General features: G+C 58.3%; 1 protein-coding gene across 7 annotated transcripts; it reads left to right on the forward strand.

Moving 5' to 3' along the window:
* Window positions 1-555: 555 nt before the first annotated feature.
* On the forward strand, window positions 556-18,388 carry NINJ1 (ninjurin 1). Of its 7 annotated transcripts, XM_082469934.1 has the most exons (5): window positions 566-748; window positions 8,373-8,387; window positions 8,603-8,828; window positions 9,649-9,811; window positions 10,977-11,568. In XM_082469934.1, exons 1-4 carry the CDS (start codon window positions 674-676, stop codon window positions 9,801-9,803), a joined length of 471 nt encoding a protein of 156 aa, XP_082326060.1. In that variant the 5' UTR covers window positions 566-673; the 3' UTR covers window positions 9,804-9,811; window positions 10,977-11,568. The 7 variants fall into 7 exon arrangements, 6 of the variants coding, with proteins under 6 accessions (XP_082326062.1, XP_082326063.1, XP_082326064.1 ...); XR_014265763.1 differs by lacking the exons at window positions 9,649-9,811; window positions 10,977-11,568 and adding an exon at window positions 12,495-18,388 and having other exon boundaries at window positions 556-748; window positions 8,603-9,097; XM_082469936.1 differs by lacking the exon at window positions 10,977-11,568 and having other exon boundaries at window positions 556-748; window positions 9,591-9,725.
* Window positions 18,389-18,708: the final 320 nt, after the last annotated feature.

Raw genomic sequence — 18,708 nt, forward strand, 5'->3', positions numbered from 1 at the left:
GGCAACGGCGGGCACTGGCACAAAGCGGGCCCAACCTGTGGTGATCCGCTCTCTGCCTCCCCCCTCCCTCCCCTCGTGAGTGCGTAGGAGGCCTTCATGCCCCCATTTCCTAGATGAGAAGGCCGAGGCTCAGAGGGTGTGAGACCCACACGACTCGTTGACTCAGGTTCCGGGTGCGGGGCGGACGATGTGTTGGCGAGACCTGCAGTGGGGCCCCCGGGGTGAGCCTCACCCCGTTAAAAAAAAAAAAAAAAAAACCCACACCCGCGGGAGCGCCCAATCGCCTTCACAGCTCGTTCGGCAGTTAGCGAAGCGGCCGGGGAAAGGCCGGTTCTTGTCCTCGTTTTATGGATTAAAAGAGTCCACGACAGGAGCACAGAGGGCGACGTGCTTTACCCACGAACACGCGAGGTCCGGGGCCTAAGAGTGCCGAAACGCAGCGCGGGGTCCTGCGGCCCTTAACGCCCACGCGGCGAAGGAGAGCGGTAGTCTAAGTCTAGCCAGCCGGGCCTCCAGACCCGGCCTGGGGGCGGAGTCTGAGGGCTGTGGCGTGCACTGGGCGGGCCGGGGAGGCGGGCAGACGGGGGGGAGGGGGCGGGCGCGCAGCAGGGTCTCAGCGGCTGAGGCGCCGGCCTCCCTGAGGCCCGGAGCAAGGCTGCCCCAGCGCCGCACCATGGACTCGCGACCCGAGGAGTATGAGCTCAATGGCGACGTGCGCCCGGGCTCGCCTGGCTCCCCGGACGCCTCGGTAAGCACCCCTAGCCCCGTGCCGCTGTGCGACCTTGGCCGATGCCCGCCCTCTCTGAGCCCGGCGCCAGCGGCTCCCAGGGACCTATGGGCGCCGACCAGCTGCGCGCCGCGGCCTTAGGGTGGCGGTGGTCGCCACGCGCCGTGCGTTCCGCCCCCTACCCGCGCGGTCGGGGGCCCCAGCGGTGGCCCTGGGGCTCCAGCCACCCCGGAAGGTGAGCGGGGGCGTGGGCTGTTGGCAGAATGCCGGACGTGGCCCGGGGCAGGTAGCGCCCACACCGAGCTGCACAGCCGAGGGGCCTGGGCGCCACCTTCCTCCCTCCCCCCGCCACTTCCCGCGGGCCCCTGCCTTCCCGGCTCCCACACCACACTCCAACTTTGCCTCTCCTCCGGTTCGATGCGCTCCCGGACTGGGCGGAGTGGATCTCGGCTTCTGGGCCCCAGGCCAGCAGCGGGCAGACAGTTACGTCACCCACGGTGTCCACGGAGACCGCACAATCTTGTGCGTGCCCTAATGGGGAACTTGGGGCCGCTGTGGCCCCCTCTCCTCTCTCCACCCGCATGAGAGGCTCTATTCAGAGCCTGCCCTGCTGGCCTGGAAGCGCTGTGGGCATGGGGCAGGCCCTGGCAGTGGTCCCATATTACAGCTGGTACCCTCCCTCCCTGGGGTCCTGTCCCACTGGCAGGGCCAGAGTAGCGGTTCCTAACTGGCTTTGCCTTGGACTAGCACTTCCCCAGGGCCTCTGTTCGTGGCGCAGTCCTGAGCACTGCCCTCCCAACTTGTTGACTTTGGACATTCTTTCAGTTTCTGACCCCCTCGGGATGGGGGTAGGGACGGTGGCCATGAGCGCCTGACTGGGGCAGAGACCAGCCCTGCTCAGGTGTGGGTGACCAGTCCTAGGCGATGTTGTGGTAACAGGCCACGTTTAGGGGATGGGGGGAGAACATGTGGGGCAAGCAAGGCCTTGCACTGGGGAACGGGCCCTCAGCAGGCAGGACGGGTGTGTTCAGGGATCACTGCATTCATTGGCTTTGGGACCAGTTGCAGTTGCTGCAGCCCTGTACCACTCGGTCTGAGAGCTGAGACCCGTCCAGATGGAGAAGCCACGGCCAAAGTGCTGAACTCCCTGGGGTTGGTCCTGAAGGCAGGTGGGAGTGGGGCCAGGAAGGCTTCCTGACCAGTGGGGACATTGGCACTGAGCCCTGGAGGACTGGAATGGGGTACGGTTATGCCTGGGAAGGGCATCCCAGGCAGGGAGAACAGTGGGAGAAAGGCCCAGGGGCTGGACCACCAAGTATCAATACATTGGAGCTGGGGAGCTGGAGGTGGTATGGGAGGTCAGACCTTGCCAGCTATGGAGGCCCATGGAGGGGCTGGAAGCTCATGTGAGAGTGAACACATTCTTCCAGGGTGGCTCCAGTCACAGGCAGCGAGGCTCTGGGAGAGATGGTCAGTACTGAAGGCTGCTCTGCTCACCCTGCCTGGGGCCCAGGCCCACCCAACACTGCCCTCCAGCCTCCGCCTTCCCCTTCCCACCCTCAGGACCTGCCTCACTGTGTTCTTGAGCACATCACTCTGTGTCTCAGTTTCTCATTTGTGAAATGGGGTGAGAGTAGTGCCTCCCTCAGAGGGTTATGGTGAGGATTAAATGGGTTAGTGCGTGTGAAGTGCTGTAGGAAACTGGGCACACAGCATTGTTAACATTCCTGCCTGCCACATGAGACCATCTCCCAAAGATGAAGCCCAGGCAGCGTTTGGAAGGGGCAGCACCTTCCCTCAGGTGCAATCCCTGTGGACAGGCATGGCCCTCCCCCTGCACCTCACCTGGCTTTTCCACAGCCTTTTCTCCCGGCAGTCCCTGCCTGAATCTGAGCCCCAAGCTCCTGCTTGAGGAGGGGTAGAAAGGCTTGCTGGGAGGAGGGGCAAACCCCAGGATCTTCAGATGTGTCCCCACTTAAGCAAGAGCCCCAGACAGCAGGGTGTGTGGGCTGGGTCACCACTATGTCCTTGGCTGCAAGAGGACTGAGTGGGAGGCCCAGGCCCAGAGCCCCCATCGGTCTCGAGACGCCCTGCCATGTAGCCTTGGGCAAGTGCAGACCCTCTCTGAACCTCAGTTTCCTCCTCTGTGAAGTGGGCAGGATCACTCACCTCCCAGGGTGGCTGGGCTCAGGGAAGAGTTGTATGTGTAATCCATGGGCAGATGAGCCCTGTCGGGCCAGGGTGGTGGGGGAGCTCTGCAGATGTCCCCCTCCACGTGCCCCGTATCCCCATGGCCTCCATGCAAGGCCGGTCTGCTCAGGTGCCCCGCAGGAGTGAGTTGGAGTCTTCACTAAGTCAGCTTACTTTTGGCTGGCAGCAGAAGGAGTAGTAAACAGCAATTTTATTGTGAAAATAAATGTGGCCCTTGACTGTGTCATGCCCAGGGATTTATCTCAGGGGGCAGCTGCGTTGGACCCTGCAGCAGACTCTGGGACCACAGCCAGCTGAGGACACAGCAGGGAGGTGGCAGGACAGGGTGCAGTGAGGCTCCTGGGGCCACAGTTGGGCTTGGAAGCCAAGTCCTGGGAGGGAGGGGTGCGTGCACAGCCTCAGCTGCTGGGGGAAGTTTGCTCCTTTTCTCTTAAACTTTTTTTTTGGCCATGCTGCACGACATATGGGATCTTAGTTCCCCGACCAAGGATCGAACCCATGCCCCCTGCATTGGAAGCGTGGAGTTTTAACCACTGGACCGCCAGGGAAGTCCCAAGTTTGCTCTTTTTCTCATTTCTGCTCTCCTGGCAGATCCCGAGGCTGGTGGGGTCTTGGCCATGTTCCAAAAGGCAGCCCTGACGTGGCTGCGGGGTTACTGCTGGCCATTGCTGAGTCCACAGGAAGCGGGACTGCCCAACCCAGCTGCAGCAGGGAAACCCCCCCGCCCCCCGCCCTAGGAAACTTCCTGCCATGAACTCAGACATGGAGCAAGAGACATCTCGGGGCTGGCTGGGTGCTGACGGTATGGGGACAGGGCAGGAGTAAGCCAGTGTGACCTGAAGCAGGTGCCTTCATGCTGAGTCCAGGCAGTGGCCACAATAACAGCTTATGCCCCGCACTAGTGGGTCAGACAAGGGACACCCCAGGCCCCAACAGATCCTACTCAGTCAGTTCTCAGGTCCCAACCAGAGGCAAGGACACCAGAGCCCGCACATCCACTGTTGCCCACTGAGCCCAAGGGGAGGGGCCTTATGCAGGAGGGGCTGCGATAGCCCAGCATCTGGAGCTGGACCTCCAGTGCACCCTGGGTCTCACTCAGCTCATGCATTTTCTGGGACTAGTACTTTCTCTTCCTTGTTATGGATTTTTTAAATGGAATTAATTACAAATTGGTACAGTTCGTTTGGGAGGTAACCTTTCAAAGTGGTGAGGCCTGGGTGGCGAGGAAGAGGAACATCCAGTCCTGCCCTGCACCAGCTGTGCTCTGACCAGCCACTGGGCCTCTGAGCCCTTCATTCACTCCCCCTTATGTGCCCATTTTATAGATGAGGAAACCGAGGCACAGACCAGTCACTCTGTTGATCCGTGGTGTGGCAGGATATGGGGATGATAAAAGATAGGTGCTGATGGAAGGCCTGCACCCCAGCTCCTCCCAGGGTAGCTGATGAGCCTCATAGATTTGTTGGGAGCTTGGTTCTACAGATGTGAAATTGGGCTCTGGGAGCGTGGGCAGGAATTCCCATGTGGGCTCCTTGTTCCATACTTGTACATGGGGTTTGGAGTCAGTGGCAGAATTGGGGCAGGCAGGATTGGAAGAAGTCCATAACCAAAACCCTGAGGGGTCCTGCAGGGGTTCAGTGGGCCACGGCCCTGGCCTGCCCTTGTCTCCCAGGGGAGCAGAGAGTATACAGGCAGGAGGCTGGGGGTGGGCCAGACCTCCTGGGCCCAGCTGGAGGCCATGGGCAGCCCATCCAAGCCCAGGGTGGACTGGAGGATGCATTGTGCTGAAACTGGGTTCTCTGAGTACCACAGATCTGCTTTGAATCCCGCTTCTGTCCCAACTCCCCTCCCTGTCCAAGCTGAGGTTGCCCAGCAGTGTGACCCTGGGCCAGGTGGCCTGGGTCCCTGCGAGCTGCCTACCAATGGCTGAGATGAGACCCTCTGTCCACAGAAAGTGGGCTCAAGGAGCCAGCCCTGTGGGCACCACTGCCAAAGCCAGCTCCCTCCCCACAGGCTCCTTCCTGGCTTTTAGGGGGAAAAGTCTGGCAGCCCTGAGCTTACTCAGCTTCTGGGATGCCTTTGAGGTTTCAGGGAAGTCCTCTTGGCCCTAGGGACACGTTAAACTGGGTATTTGTTCCCTGCACTGCCCAGGTCATGGGCAGGGGTCTCGGTGAGAGGGTCCCAGCATGGCTCCTGGCAGCTGGGTGGGCAGGTGGCCTGTCCAGGCCCATAGAGCTCCGCACCTGTGAGAGGTGGGCTCTGACCGCCCCCCCAGCCCCAGTGACCTTCTCAAGATAGCAGCCTCCCTGGGATTCACCTGTGCAGCAGTCACCTCTAGGGCCCAGAGCTCCCTCCACAGCTCAAAGCCCCTCCGCAGAAGGCCTAGGACACCAAGGTCAGGCATGGGAGAAGGGGATCAGCCCTGCAGCCTCCTCCCCACCCAAGCCCCTACCACACAAACCTCCTGGGCCCCCTGACCAGGGTGGACATGAAGCTGTGCCATGTCCTGGGTGGTCCTAAGCTCTGAGGTGGATAGGCTGGTTCAAATTCTGATCTGCCCCTCCCTCACAGTGGCCCTGGGTGAGCCCCCCTGAGCCTTAGTCTCCCACTCTGTAGAATGGGAGAACAGTGCTCTTTCTCAGTGTTAGTGGGGGCACTTGGTGGGTTGTAGAGCTTCCCAGACTGTGGCCTGGGGTGTACAAATGGGGAAGCTAAAGCCCAGTGAGGGGGAGCATGTTGTCAAGGCTACACTGCCAGGCTATAGTGAGCTGGGGCTTGACCAGAGCTCCCCCCACCAGCCCCCTGGCCTGCAGCCTCTGGCCAGCACTCCTTATCACTGCACAGGTTGAACAGGAAGCAGATGGCCATATGGGCAGGAAGTGCCCTGTATCAGGAGGGGCACATGGCCTGGGGCCCTTGCTTGCTAACTGGGGCCCTGAGACAGTGGCCAGACCCCCCAGAACCTCCCGGCATGTTTGCTCCGTGGCCCTGTTGCACACATGGGAGACTGAACCCCAGAGGGGGCTGGCTATCCTGAGGTCACTCAGCTAGAGCCAGGGGCTGGGGACTTCTGAGCACTCAGGCTCACAGGTGACCCAGACCCCAGACCCCCACTGCAGAGCCCAAGGGGACTGTGGTGTCAGCTCTCAGGGCTTCTGAGCCCTGGGACCTAGGTTCAAATCCCAGTGCAACCCTCACTTGCCATTGGCTTTGGGCAGGGTTCCTCCCCATATAGCCTCAGTTTACCCTTGGTAAGTGGAGTGTGAGGACAGGGGGGAACTCCCTGGAGGAAAGCACCTAGCTAAAGGGTGAGTAAGATGATGGACTGTGCCCTGGGCACCCAAGGTGGAGAACAGCGGGGCACAGGCACCCTGTTCTGGGGGCACTGCTGCTGATGGTGTCATTCTGTATTTGAACGTGCACGTGGCTGCATGGGCATAAAATATTTAAACAGTTCAAGAGAGCTCAGAATAAAAAAGAATTCTCCCTCCTCCTCAGAAGCCTCCACAGTTAGCCTGGATGTGTACATATGTGTGTGTATGTGTGTTTGTTAATGCATATATACATATGTATTGTATATGTGCGTACATGTATGTATACATGTGTGTGCATGTGTGCTCATATGTGTGCATGTGTACTGTGTATACATGTTTGTGTATGCTTACACACATATATGTATTGTGCTTGAGATGTGTATTAGGTACTTACGTGTGTGTGGAAGACATTTTGGCACTTCTGGTTTATGAAACATCGGGGCACATGGCCAGCGGGCCAGTGTCTCCAGGATGCCCGCACCCAGAGGAGCACACACATGGCGAAGCATGGCCAGCTGGGCCGCTTTGCAAGAGCAGAGCTGGGAGACAGCCTGGTGCTTTTGAGGCGGGGTGGGGCACAGACCCTGGGGAGGAGTAGTGTGCCTTGGGTGTTCTTGGTCTGGGGGTGTGGCCCACCCAGATGTGAGTGCAGCTGTAGGCCTGGCATGGAGAGGCAAAGGGGAGACTTGAAGAAAGAAAGAGGAGACCCCAGGCTGCACATGGAATTTCCCAAAGAGTAGGCCAGGGCCCTGGGTCCAGCGGAGGAGGCTTTCCCTGGGGGCTCTTGGGTCTAGAATTTTAAACCAAGTGGATTTGCTACTTAAGAACAACTGACACTGAGGGAAAGCAGGACATAGCAGAGCCACCTACTTTCCCGTCCTCCCTCCTGGGCATGTTATTGTAGATTAAATTTAAAAGACATAATGTAAAAATGAAGACCCCGCCCTTCTGTAGTTCTGTAATTTCCATGGTGAAATATCTCCAGCTGCAGAAAGTAGAGGCTTGCCCTCCTCAGAACCCCCACCTCCCATCCCTGCATCTTTCATGACTCTAGAAACAAGATCTGAATGGCCCCAGGAGGCCTAGTGGCTCAGGGATTCCTGTGGACAAGTGGCCAGGGCTGAGGGGTACAGGTTTGTCCTGGGAGGTTGGGGAGGGGCCTGGCCAGGGGCAGCTTGAGGAGGGCAGATGGGCTGGATACAAAGAGGAGGCCTGGCAGCTTAGAGCTGGCTTCAAGTGAAACAGCTGCCCCAAGAGGTAAACTCCAGTCCTGGGAGGGGTCTTTGTGGCCTGGACTCCAGCCTCGGAGGCAGGCCTTCTCCTGCCTAACTACCCTCCCCACTCCTGCCCCAGGAGAGAAGAGCCTATCCAACAGGGGGAGTCAGCTCTGGGTGGGGCCTTGGGGCATGGAGGGCACTTGGGAGTGACAGGGGCCCTGGCCTTGAGGACTGGGGATGTTCTCAGGCAGAAGTGAGGGAAGAGGTATCAGAACTTGTGTTCCTGTTTTATCAACGTGAACATGAAGGCAGAATGAGCCCTGGAGATCGACTGTGCAGCATGTCGTGACCAGTACAGCACTCTAAGGGTGATATTAGTATTATCACAAATACTAATAATAAAGGGTCAGGAGAAGACTCTGGATGTGTGGTGGCCTGGATGTGGTGATGGTGTCACGGTACACATTTAGCTCCAAACTCTTCAAGTTGTTCACATTTATTATGTACAGCTTTTTATGTGTCAATCACACCTCAGTAAAGTGGTTTAAAATTTTTTTTAATAAAAATTAAGGAAGAAGCTAAGCTCAGTTGCATTGTAGAATGCAGAGGCATCTATCGAGCACCTGCTGTGTGACTGCACAGCTGGGAGATGGCCTGGGTGGATCGGCCATCCCAGGAAGACTTGTTTCAGGTCTGGGCGAGTATGCAGGAATCTGGGATCCAGCTGCCGTCACGTCATTTCCCGCCCTGGCACCAATCACCTCCTGGAGAGGAGGGCAGGCAGGGGCATGCAGGGAAGGCTACCAGACGGCCCCGCCCATGGCAGGCAGACAATTGGCGGCATTTTCCCATCTAAAACCTGAGTGTGTGCTAAGGTTGTGTTTTGTTTCCTTTCTCTTCCAGGACTTGATTCGTAGGGTGGGTCTTGCAGGGGCTGCACAGCCTTCTCTGGGCCTCTTGTTCTATTAATAAGCACTTCCCTTTCGAGCCCTCATCTGGGCCCTCACCTGCTGATCCGATGAACCCCCACATCCCTGGGAAGGAGACCAGGCTCAAAGGGGGGGACACCAGGGTGGGCCCAGGCCTGCAGCCCCCTGCCGCAGAGCCCGGGCTGACCACCCCCCTCCCTGCAGCCACCCCGCTGGGGCAGGAACCGGCCCATCAACATGAACCATTATGCCAATAAGAAGAGTGCGGCAGAGAGCATGCTGGACATCGCACTACTGTTGGCCAACGCCTCCCAGCTGAAGGCTGTCATCGAGCAGGGCCCTGGCTTCGCCTTCTTCATCCCCCTGGTGGTCCTCATCTCCGTCTCCCTCATGCTGCAGATTGGTGTGGGCGTGCTGCTCATCTTCCTTGGTGCGTGCCTGGGCAGGGGGCCCCAGCAGTGGGAGGGCCCTGGGGTACCCCTGCCCCACGGTCAGCTGATTCTGCCTGCACGCACCCTGGGATGCGTCACTTACCCCACTGAGTGTTTTCCAGGCCCTCACAGAGCTGCACGGGAGCCCCGGCCCTTCTCACTAGGCACGTGGTCCAAAATGTAGCTCCCATCGTGGCCCCCAGAGGGACCCCCATGTCTCCATCTTTCCACTCACCCAAGCTGAGGACACAGGAAAATGTCATAACCATACTAAGAGTTGATATGTACTGGGCACCTACTGTGTACCCTCTAGACCTTATGGCGGTCTGTAGGGACTAGGTGGTAGTCCTGCCCCCAAGGTGAGGGTCAGGGCTAGGAGCAGCGAGAGCTTTGGGCTCCCCCCAACCTCTGCCTGGCTGTGTGACCCAGGCAGGTTACATGACCTCTTGGGCCTCTGTTTCCTTGCCTAGAAAGTGGACATAAGGACAGCCTTGGGTAGGTGTGAGGATGGCTAGATTATCATGCACCAGCACTCAGAAAGGTGCTTGCCTGTGCATGTTCAGCACATTGTGCCTTAAAATCCAAGCCTGGGCCTTGGGCCTCCATGCCTTCCACTTCGTGACCAGGCACCAGGCCCCTCTGAGCTTCTGTTCACTGAACAAGGGGGGATGCAGTGGTCAGGCCACAGATACCAGACTGCCCAGGCCAGAGCCCATTGTCTGTAATGTATTAAGGCAGCCATGTCTCTCTCTGGGGGACAGAAGAGGGCCCCTTGGTGTCGCACAGCCCTGGGCAGTGTCTGCTCCCTCTCGCCCACAGTCAGGTATGACCTCAACAACCCTGCCAAGCATGCCAAGCTGGACTTCCTCAACAATCTGGCCACAGGCCTGGTCTTCATCATCGTCGTGGTCAACATCTTCATCACTGCCTTTGGCGTCCAGAAGCCCACAATGGACATGGCACCCCGGCAGTAGAGGCTCAGGTGAGCTGTCAGGGCCGGCCCCGGCAGGGTCTACTCCACCACGAGCCCACCCGCTCACCCCACTGGGCCACTGACCCAGCGTGGGGGACTCAGGGTCTTGCATGCAGAGCCCCTGTGACTGCATCTGCCCTCAACTGGGCCTTGCAGGGTGGGCGCCCCTGGCCGTTTGCACCCCCACACCACACTCAGCCCACTGTCCTCGCTCGGAGAGACCCAGCGCCTGCCCAGGGTCACCCCACTTGGGAGCAGGAGCCACAAGGAAGTCGAGTGACCCTCATAACACACTCAGCAAGCCCCTACTATAGGATGGTTCATGGGGGCTCAGACACAGGCAACCCTGATCGTCATGAGGGCAGATGCAGAAGGTCAGCAGGTCTGGCGTGTGTCATGTGTCCAGAGTCTGGAGCCCTGGCCAGGGCTGCACAACACAGGTCCACCCACCCTTGGGTCCAGCAGTCCTCGGGCCTGCCCCAGAGGAGAGGTGGGTGCCACAAACAGACAACTGTCCTTCCACTAGCACAGAAGAGTGGACAGGAGACTGTCCCTACACAGCAAGCACCTATGTGTCAGAGGCATACTGGAAAACTTTACAGATTGACCAAGTGGACAATGAGGTAAGATGCTGAGAGCAGGGCCTTTGTGTGGCCCCATTGTGAGCATCTGGCCTCCACTTGCCCATGCCATTGCTATTGGCCCCACCTGGCATCCGATTCACTGCCCAGCTGCTGGCACCAGTTTGTTGTTAAGTCTGTCCCCCATGGAGCCCTCTGGATGCCAGCCTGCTCCCTCACTCATTGCATGACGACTGGGCCACTTATTAATCACCTGCTTGTGTGCCCCAGACACAGTCCTGACTCTCCCCAAGCATCAGCCTAGCAAGGAGACCTTGTGGGCCCCACGGCACATGTCCACCCGCCGGCCCCTGCTCTCAGAGGCCCCCTATCAGAGTGTGCTGGGACCAGGCTTTTAAATCCTGACAGTGACCCAGGAGGGGAAACTGTGGCTCTCCCAGGTCAGAATTGGGCTGTCTGATTCCAGAGTCGGAGTGACCCCAACATTTGTGGGCTGGTTGCCAGACACAACACTGAGGCAGGGTCACCAGAACAGAACTGGAGGCCCCTCTGGCCTTGGCGACCCTCATGCCTCTCCTCTGCCTTCTTTGCAGATGCCCCCGGATCGTGCCTGGCCGCAGCTGCCTAGACCCAGGAGGCGCCTTGCCCTTGAGGCCCACCCTCCTGTGCGCACATTCCCCCAAACCGCCATAGCCCAGGCTGGCCCCACTGGACTGCATCCAAACAAGCCACACACGGTCAGGCCACTCTGGCCAGCACAGGGCCTGCTCCATCCTCAGCTGCTCCTCCTCCTGGAGCATGGCGCGGTGAGGCCCAGAAGACAGAACTGTAGAGTCCTCAGCAAGGGTCGTCGCTGCCGTGGACATGCAGCAGGCCCAAGGATGGGGGGGCAAGAGGCTGGCGCCGTCTCAGGACATTTCCAGAGGGATGAGGAGATGCCTGCCCTCTGCCGGTGCAGCAGTGTCCTGGCCTTGTGTGCTGCCCACCCTGAGTGACCCATGACCTCTGCACTTCCTGACCCAGGACTGTAGACCACCAGTGACCCTGTGGGACCCCCACCGTGGCCACTGACTCAGGCCTCACACCCTCCACCAGCAGTGACTCGGCAGGGCCCTAGCCCCTCCTTGGCGGTCTGAGCCCCCACTTTTCTAAGTACAAGTAACCAGTAAAGCTGATGCTTCTCCTCGTGTGGCTCCCAGTGCCATCCTCCCCTCCCCCAGGCCTGGGTGCTGCACCCTGTCCCTCACAGCACCAGCCTGTGCAGGCCTCCTCTCTCTCTCCCCACAAGCCTGTGACCTTTGTGGGGAGCAGCCTCTGTTGGCATCTGCAGACATCACCCCCATGTGTCCTCGGGGCACTCAGCCTGGTGACCCCTGACCAGACCCTCATGGGAAGTTCCAGCACTCCCACGTTTCCTGCAGTTTGCATGCCCACACAGGTCCCTTCTGTACCCACAGTACTGGCTCACCTTGTGGTAGTGCTGGGCACTGCTGGTCAATCAGGCCGAGGGGACCGAGGAGAGTGGGGCTGGTGCTGAGCAAGCCTCGACCCTGCAGAGGCACCAACAAGGGCCAGGTGCTGTCTCGGGGGGCCATGGGGCCACATCTCACCTGGCTGGGCCCTCCAGCTCCCTCAGTCCACCCTGTGGCCTCTAGGGCCTGAGCCCTCACTCTCTGCCCCCTTGTCACCTCCTTTCTGACTCCTGCTGGCCCCACCCCCCTCATCTCCTTGAGGCAGCAATGCCCTTACTTGGTCCTCTCCAGGTGGGATACCTGAGAATCCCCTCCAAGCAACTGGAGCCCCAGGTGGGGATGCAGCCCCTAGGAGCTCCCAAGGCCCCTCCCCCATCACTTCTGTTGCCCTCTCTACTCTGAGCCTGGGGCAGCTCCAACACCTTGTTCCCTTAAGACAGTCAGGTGACCCCACAGACTCTTCTGTGGGGCTGAAAATTCAACTCTGCACAAAGTGATTGATAAACAGGAGTGCTTATGGGTGAGATGATCTAATCCTGGGCTTTACTTTAAAATAAATAATCCAGGAAAAAACATAGTGAAATGGATGAAATAAGATTGAAAGTGCTAGTGGCTGCAGAGCTGGGGCCACGGGGCCAGCTCTCTGCTCTTCTGAGTGTCTGAATGTCCCATAAAGAAGGTTTTTAAAGGTGATCCACACATGGGATGAGGTCCATGAAGAAGCAAGACCAGCAGGTAGGCAGTGGGTGGACACATGTTCCCAGAGGATCCAATGAACCTGGGCCACCCCAGCCAGAGGGGTCAGATGCAGAGCTGTGCAGGTGACTGGGCCCTGGGAGCAAGTGGTACAGAGGACCACCCCTCCTGCCGCTCACTATGAGCACATCTTACCTTGGCTGTCTTGTTATTGCCAGGAAGCAGCAGAGGTCAGGCTCCCGGCTGTGAACCTCCCCTTCCACCTGGCCCTCATGGTGGGTCCAGAATGGTGTCCGGGCCCATGCCCCCAGGTCCAGCCCTGCCCAGGGCCCAGCACAAGTGGATGCTGCCCAGCCCTACATGCCTGGTGTAGCCTGAAGCAGTCTGTGGCCTGTGGTGTGGGCTGGCTGGCAGCCATACCAGACGGATGCCAGCCTGTGTGGACCATGGACGTGGCCAACAGATGGCCTAGTTCCTCCTTTGGCCAGGACAGGAAGCTGGCCCAGATGTGGCCAGAGGTTAAGCCCCAGATGGCTGGACTGGGTCCCCGGTCACCAAGCCAGGCTGGCCTCCACGGGTGCTAGGGGCATTGGGGACAGGGCATGACAGAGGGTGGGTCTGTGCATCCCAGCCCCCTACAGCCCCTGCCCCAGCTGCTCCCGCAACAGGTACACATGACAGCCCCCCACCTGCCCACCCACCAGCACCCAGGCTCATGTCTCTACAGTTCCAGCCCCCTGACCCTCACTCCAGATGTATTCCTGTCTCAGGTCCATGGCATGTGCTGCTGCCCTCTAGGGTCAGGGCTGTGCCCTGAGGTCTTCCCCACTGGCCCTCCTGACCACCACTGCTGGTCACTGTCATGGTGGGCCATTTGGGTTTACTCTGCCTTTGGTGCCATTGGCTAGCGTCACTGCCCACAGTGTCCCCCTGGGGCCCATATCTGAGCCCTGACTACCCTTGCACCGTCTGGCCCAAGACCAGGGCTGCTCCCTGAGAAGGAGGGTCCTGCCCACCAACTCCCTGAAGGCTGAGGGAACTCTGCCTGAGCTGGGGGAGGAGGTGGACCCCTACTCATACTTGCACTTCTATTTGGTCTGACCTGGCTCTCCCACCGGTTGCAACCACCCACAGCCTACGTCCCCAGCACTGTGTCTGACATACAGTAGGTACTTAGTAAATATCTGCAATAGATTCACTCCTCCTCGAGTTCCAAGCCTTGTGCATGTGTCACAGTGGCCAAGGGATGGACAGAAAACCGAGGCCCAGAGAGCGAGTCAGGGCCAAGCCAGACCCAGGGGGGTGTGACAACCCTCAGGGAGTCCTCCTAGACCCTAGCACATCCACTGCTTGTTAACTACCCCCTCTGCCCTACCATGCAGCTGCCCCACCCGGGGACACTTCTCTGTCCTCCCTGGGGATGGCAGAGACCCTTAAGGAGTAAGAAACAAGGAAACATACGTGCCAAGTTGGAGGACTCCACAGAGGGACACACAGGGAAGTCGAGAGCTGGGGAGCTCTCAAGACCGATGCTCTAGGACCCAGGACCGGGAGGGAGCCCCAGGAAAAGACAGGCTGTGGTGCACGAGCCCTGAGGCCACGTGAGCTGGGGCTGGCTTTGAAGGAGTGTGGGGTGGTCAGTGCAGGGGAGGGGGCAGTCATGCAGAGCTTGTTGAGCAAGCTCTGGGGGGACTGTGTGCTTAACCTTCTTACTGTAAAAGATAGAGAGATGATGGCTGATGGATGGATGACGAAAAGATGATAGATTGATGGACAGATGGATAGATGATAGATAGATGATAGATAGCTAGATGATAGCTAGATAGATAGACAGATAGATGATAGATAGGGGTAGGGATAGATGAGTCATCCCCAGGTCACCCCTGGCAGAGTCACCAGATGAGGAAGTAGCTCTGTGCCAGTGGACGCCCAAACAGGACCCCTCTGTCCCTCCGGGAACCCTTGTTCTTGTCTCCTCATTTCTCATGTCCCCTGCATGTCTGAGGACACCACAGTTTATTCCCGCCTGGCTCAAACCCTGGGAGTATTCTAGGTCCGTTTCACTCTACACGTTCTCCTTCCCTGACTCTCCATCCCCACTGTCCACCCTTCAAGGCCATGGCCCACTTGACCTGGGTGGGGGGAGGACAGGGTGAGTCAGGGGGCTCTGAGGAAGGTAGGCCAGGATGGGATGGGGGCCAGTGGACCAAGAAGGTGGACTTTTGCTGCAGGATTGGGTCATTCCTCCTTCCCACACCTGCCACACCCACCTACCCATTTCCCTCCCCTCTTAGGTGCCTTCTCTCCCACCTGCCTTTAATTGAACTTAATTCCTCTTTTCTCACCACATTATTTATAAAAATCAAGGAGCTGAATGTTTTAACATTTTTCTTCCTTTTCTCTCAAGTATTTATTTCAGGGGAAACTAAGCTAAGCTGCTGGATCTGTGTGTGGCCCAGGGAAGATGCCCCATGGCAGCAATGCCCCCCAGGCCCTGCCCCAGCCCTTGGTGTCCTCAGAGGGGAGATGGGGCTCCAGTCCTGCCTCTGGGTGGAATAAGAATTGAGGTCCCAGCTGCCACATGGCCAGCGATGAGGAAGGGCCCCTGCTCCGTGCTCCCAAACCCCCATCCAGTCTACAAGACTGGGGTCCCAGAGCCCATACAGCAGGGACCTGACCCAGGGCTTGGTCAGGCCTGGGGTTTATGCAGAGGTTTTGGGGGCACAGGGTGAGCAGTATCTTCTCTGAGATAGTCCACAAAGCACTGACCTGGCGAGAACTGGATATAACAACCCCGGATTCCAACAGTGTCAGCACCCCAACCTGGACCCTGTGCCCTCCCCCCAGAGGGAAACCCTGCATTGTGCAAATTGCAGTTGCATTTCTGGTTCCACAAACACCATCCTGTGACCTCATCCGGCCTGAACCACATCACTGCTGGCAAGAGTATCTAGGGCCCTAACTCCCTCCATCACAGGACCACTACTCTTCACACACACGCCTTCTTCTTCACAGACACACTTCTCCCAAATGCCTGCATCACTTCCGTCCCTCCCATCCTCCTCACACCCTCCCTCATTCCTCTCCCTACACATGGGAGTTCTTCCCCACCCCAGGCAGACTGGAGATGGGAGTCATCCCAGCACTGTGGTAGCCAGGATGAGGAACCACTCTTTTCTTACTAGAGTTCTGGGGGGACTTTCCTGGTGGAGATGGCATTTTACCAAAGACCCAGGTTGAGTAGATGGGGGGTGGAGGGCGGATGGTTAGTAAAGAGTGTTCCAGCCGAGGGAATAGCATGTGCAAAGGTGCAGAGGCGTGGATCATGGGCAGTTCCAGTTGTTGAGGTATGGAGGTGGGGACAGGGGACAGAGGGTCAGGGGGCCAGCAGGGGAGACGGTGGCCCATGGTGTCTTTCACACCCTGATGAACTTAATTCATTCCAGGTCATGGTCACTGACTGACAAGGTGGTTGGCAGGGCATGGCCTCATGCAGGGAGGTACTGTGCCTAGACATGGATGCCCCATTGTTCTACCTCCCTCAGTCCCAGCCCAGGAGTGGAGGCATTGCATGGCAGCAACCAGCCAGGGGCAGGCAGATGGGAGAGGGGCCTGGCTGCTGGTCTGGGCTGTTGTTGCAGACTTCAGCTGCAGGCATGGAGTCCAGGCACAGTCGGGGAAGGGGCCGTTGAGGTAGGGATCCACGGAAGGGTCCAAGAACAGCCTGAGCTCGGGGGCTGCTTTGGACCTCCAGGGCAAGGCCTTGGTAGGTCATGGATGGAAGGAGAAAGTCAGCAGTCTCAAGAAGTAGCCCAGCTCGGGCCAAGGGAATAGGTGTCCTGGACTATCACAGCTCACCAGACGGGTCCTGAGACCTGGGACAGGCACTCACTGCCCCTCGCTCAGGGGATGGAACCCTGCCACAGGGCCTCACAGGTCTCAGGGGGTGGACAGTACCCAGGCCTTCCCTGCCACAGGACTGCGGGGCCACAGTGGTCTCATTTACTTTTGCCCAGATGTCTCTATCACCTACAGTCAGGTGTCTGTCACCTTCACCCAGTAGTGCCCTTTACCTAGTTGTGTCTGTCACTTTCACCAGGCATGTGTCACTTTTACCCAAGCGTGTCTGTCAGAGAGCAGGACAAGCATCAAAAATACCCCAGGCATCTGCCCAGGAAGCAATTACCCTCGGAATCAGAATCTCGCTCGCTCACAGTGGGTGGAGGGGCTGCAGACTGGACAGGACATGCTGGGCTGGGCCTCAGGAGTCTGCTGACCTCAAGAACCCCTGCCACCTTCTGAGCTCAGAGTCCAGAGCAGGTGCAGGGACTAGTCCCCTGGTCTGGCTGGCCAACCGGAAAGGTGGCCTCCAGTCAGTCTCTGCTGCAATAAGAGCCAGTTTACATGGGGATCTGTCTGCAAGAGATCTGGAGTACGGCGGTGCACGTTCACAGCCCTGAGGATGGAAGGGAGTGGGCACGTTCACAGCATCCCTAACCCTGGACTCTGAACAAGATCAAGAGGAACCTTCACAGCCATTGGGGGATCCGTTCAGCCCATTCAGCTCAGGGTGGCACCTGTGTCCTCCCCGCTGACCACTGGCAACTGCACTCCTTTCACCCAATGGGAGTCTGTCCCAGAGAGAACACGCATTAGCTGTGCCTTCCAGCAAAGTGGTAAATTCATGAAGCAATTTCCAGAGAACAGTACTTGGAGCAGTGCTATCCAGCTCAGGATAACCATGCTCAAGGAGGGGTCCCAAGGTTGTGTCCCTTTTTACAGATGGGTAAACTAAGGCTCAGAATTTGGAGACACACACCCACAGCCTGCAGTGCAGAGGTGGAGGAGCGAGTGGGAAGCTGCACTGTCCCGGGCTTCAGGGTAGAAAGGAGAGCTCTTATGCCTGGCTCTCCCTTGCCCTGGCCCTCACTTTAATGGCTGGGCATGCAAATGAGTGAACTAGCCCACAAGCTGGCTGAATGAATCAGCCAGAGACCATGTCCTGAAGCTGATTCCTCTGCCTCCCATCTTGTCTCCTTCCCACATGCTCTGAGAGACTAAAACCTGGGAGTGGAACCCTTCCTGGGGGCCCAATGGTAGCGTCATTCCTGGAGTCAGGCTGTGGGTTCCTCCAGAAACCCCCTATGGAAAATGCAAGCTCGTGATGATTCTTGGGTTGACAAACATACTTCTGTTTCCCCAAAGAGGCTGGAGAGGGAGGAGCTGATGGGATGGGGGCAATGGGGAGAGGAACCCATCAGGGGCCAGGCCCAGGCCCCGGCAGCCCATGGCTAGTGCGGTGGACGTGTGTATCTGAGCATTGTGCACGTGTACATGTGCACACTTTTCGTGTATGTGTGTATGCCTGTGTGTGCACGTGCACACGCGTGGGGAGGGCACTCTTGGCAGCTGTGTGGTCCTGGGCTCTGAGCTTCAGCTTCCTCATCAGTAATGAGGGTGGTGACACGGGTCCACATAAAAGACAGGTGCCAGACAACCACAGCCTGCAGGAGGGTAGTAGGCACTGGGGACTTGGCTCACAGGGCCCCCAGAGCCAAAGGCAGAGCACCCTCTTGGACATGTACACTCACCCTCTTGTGTCCACGAGGGACATTTCCATGACAAGATCCTAAGCCTGAGGCCGGCAGGTGAGACAGATAGGTACAAACACCCTGGTCAAGGGGACAGGCCCATGTCCCCAAGACAAATACAGGGGCTCAGCTCTGAGGAGGACAAGGTGCTGGGTATGGCCAAACCCCAGGCTGTTGGGGGAAGGTGTGAGGAGCCAGAGCCCAAGACTTCAGATGGCACAATTACATTTTTCATCTCTAAAAGTTCTAGAAGTTTTTGTGGACTCTTTTTTTTCTGTCTCAACCTCGTCTCCACCTGGGATCAGGGACAAGACTTTGTACTTATTTCTAGGCTCTGACCACATCTGTGTCAACTGAACCCTCCCCAGACCCGCCAAGCGCAGGTCATCGCCTCCCAGGGGGGAGGGGCTCCATTTCCAGGATAGTAGTCTGAGGGGCCTCGAGGGCCCAGGATCTGGGTGTTGGCTCTGGTGACTGGACAGAGACAAGGGGGATGATGGGGGAGGGGGTATCTCCTTGGGACATGTCACAGGAAGGGAATGAAGATGGTGGTGGAGCCTCTCATG

The sequence above is a fragment of the Balaenoptera physalus genome (genome assembly GCF_965194825.1).
Source record: "Balaenoptera physalus genome assembly, chromosome: 7".
Classification (NCBI taxonomy): domain Eukaryota; kingdom Metazoa; phylum Chordata; class Mammalia; order Artiodactyla; family Balaenopteridae; genus Balaenoptera; species Balaenoptera physalus.